Here is a 2,865-nt window from a genome sequence, read left to right on the forward strand (position 1 = left end):
GCCCCGTGTCCAACTGATATACACCCGCTGGAAGTAGCTCTCTGCTGCCTACCTCTCGGTCAGCTGATAAAATACCGAGCCAGGAGAACGGCTTATAGACTTAGATGTCAGGGGGAATGGAAAGATACCGGTTTAGGACACACTAGACTGGGCCTTTCTCAGAAGTATCCCTTCATGTTAAAACAGGATAGAATTCCAAGAAAACATCAGTTGGGGAAGAAATTTAAAGTTTTAATACCAACTAGAGACGATTGGAACAAGTCTAAATTACTAGCTGATCCAAAAGTGAATCTTTGGTTCACAGACGGATCGGGTGCAAATGGTCGGTATGGGGTAGGAATCTATGGGCCGAAAAGAAACCATAGAGAAAGCATACCTCTGGGCGGGCTGGCCACGGTCTTTCAAGCCGAGGTGATGGCCATCCTGAGGTATGCGGAAACCCTTGCTGTAAACGATAGTGCAAACCAGCACTTTTACATATGCTCTGATAGCAGAGCGGCCATACATGCCCTTGCAAAGACCACTACAGAATCGGCTGTAGTTTGGGACTGCATGCAGGCATTAGCTAGACTGGGGGAATCTAACAAGATAACTCTAGTATGGGTCCCAGGACATCAGGGATTTCTCGGGAACGAGATAGCCGACGAGTTGGCCAAGCTGGGGATCCAAATGGACCCAGCTACGCAGATCGTTGGAGTACCTTTTGTAACGGGAATCAACATCATCAGAGGATGGCTTGAGCGGGAGCACGTTGGCTCCTGGAGAGCGGAGGGGGGGTGCCGGACAGCTAAACAGCTAATGGAGCAACCATCGCCGGGGAGAGCCAACGAGCTCCTGGCCATGAACAGACTAAGGCTGAAGGTGGGATTGGGTCTTCTCACGGGACACATCACACTGAGGAGCCATCTAAACAAACTTGGGCTTACGGAACAAAGCGACTGCCGCCTATGTGGTGAGGAGAGAGAGGACAGCGCCCACATTTTATGTCGGTGTCCTGTACTCATATGTAAAAGATATAGATCCTGGGGCTGCATGTTCATGGAGCCTGAGGATCTAAACGAAAAAAGGATTAGCAGCTTGATTAACTTGGCGTCAGATACTAGGCTGGGCTTATTAGCGCAATCCTAAAAAAATAGCAGAAGGTCACAATGGAACTTTTAGATCTAGGTGATGCAAGGGCATCAAAGTGCCCACCTGCTCCACTACTACTACTACTATTACTATTGCTGAAAAATAAAAAATAAAACTAAAATAAAAAATAAAACTGACACTTGTTGGATGGTGCAAATAAATATAGCATAAATATAGACCAAAAAAATGCAAAAAATAAATAAATGAAGGATGTACAAGGATCTACTGTTTTGATGCAATAAATTTTAATGTAATAAAACAAAAGTAAAACAATAGCAGTTTACAATGTACATTAAACAATAGATAAAAAAGAAAGAAAAAATACTTTTTATTCTTTAGTCACTGTCATCGTCACTATCACAAGATTCACTTTCACTACAACTACTTAAGAAATCAGAATCGATACATTTAATCATTTTCATAACCTCTAATGGCAAAATGTTACTTTCCTTAGGTTGTGATGGTCGTAAGCTGCTAATTACTGGGTCGGACGATATGAGCAGCATGTGTATCATGTCCTCGAGTGTCTGCTGCCGAGTGAACTTCCGCGAAAAGAATTCTCTATATTGCTTTAAGTCTTTATTCCGTGATTCTTGTACTTCTTCGGACATTAGTCCAATCGGTAAAATTGATTTATTAATTAGATCTGTAGGATTAAGTTTTATGTTTCATTAAGTCATCATTAAGTTATCATTAAGTCTTGTAAAGTTCATATAGCGCGGGGAAACGGCGACACTGCGGCAGCAGTGGCGCTAGAAAAACTCGAGAGTTCGGGTAGGCTCGTGAGGGAGAGTTCCGATTAACCACGGTACGATTGGACACAACCAACCGATGAAAAGAATTATCTAGTGAATTACTAGGTCGAACCAATCATTACAATCTGTGTCCAATCGTATCGTGGTCAATCGGGTCCCACCCGGCTCGTGAGGAGGACGAAGCGCTAGTGTAGAATAGGGAGAGCGAGCGCTAGTGGAGTGTAGGGAGAGCGAGCGCTAGAGTGGTAGAGAGCGGAGCGGAGGAAGGTGCGTACTCGCAGCAGAGCAAAAATAAAACATTTCCTTTCTTTTCAACGAATCTATTTCGGGAGGTGTTCTGGGGAACCTAACTCATCCTACGATTACATCCTTACAGATCTGCGCCATGAATTAATATTTTATGCAAACTCTGTGGCATGTAATACCAAGGATATAAGCTGACGTAATCTTTGCAGTATTTATACAATAAGATTTAAATAGTATGCAATCTATTTCGAAGCCACAGGAAATAGTAATTAATATGAAACTCATTCGTCTTATAAATTTTTCACTCACTCCTGTGATTTCAGAAGCCAATTCAGGATTTTTGAAAAAACGTCTGGCCGTATTGCCGTCGTTGGTCGTTCCAAAACCGGGCTTAGAAATATCAACAAAAAAACCCATATGTCGACGAAATTTTTCTTGTATTTCCTTCTTCCTTGTTTCCACTTTTTTTTTAGATTCTTCCCTGATTTGCCATTTACATATTTCTAATCTATAGGCGATGTGTAAAATGCACTCGAACGTTTTTATCCATGCATGAAGACTTAAAATACCATATTCTAAATTATCTTCCTTAACTAATCTTTCATGACATCTGTATCATTCATTTGCTTTGGAGAAGTCCTACAAATATGATAGTTTTGGCCGGGTGTATCGGCTAGCCAGCTACAAATTTTACCATCAATTATTGTTAAAAAAAATGATGAATAACATAATA

The 2,865-nt window shown here is 41.6% G+C and overlaps 1 protein-coding gene across 1 annotated transcript; it reads left to right on the top strand.

Moving 5' to 3' along the window:
- Positions 1-30: 30 nt before the first annotated feature.
- Positions 31-2,652, top strand: LOC116850698. Its single transcript, XM_032829300.1, has 2 exons — positions 31-952; positions 1,586-2,652. Exons 1-2 carry the CDS (start codon positions 175-177, stop codon positions 1,804-1,806), a joined length of 999 nt encoding a protein of 332 aa, XP_032685191.1. The 5' UTR covers positions 31-174; the 3' UTR covers positions 1,807-2,652.
- Positions 2,653-2,865: the final 213 nt, after the last annotated feature.

Source organism: Odontomachus brunneus, unplaced genomic scaffold (genome assembly GCF_010583005.1).
Source record: "Odontomachus brunneus isolate Ranch 3 - 2012 unplaced genomic scaffold, Obru_v1 Obru_scaffold_153, whole genome shotgun sequence".
In the NCBI taxonomy this organism is placed as follows: Eukaryota; Metazoa; Arthropoda; class Insecta; order Hymenoptera; family Formicidae; genus Odontomachus; species Odontomachus brunneus.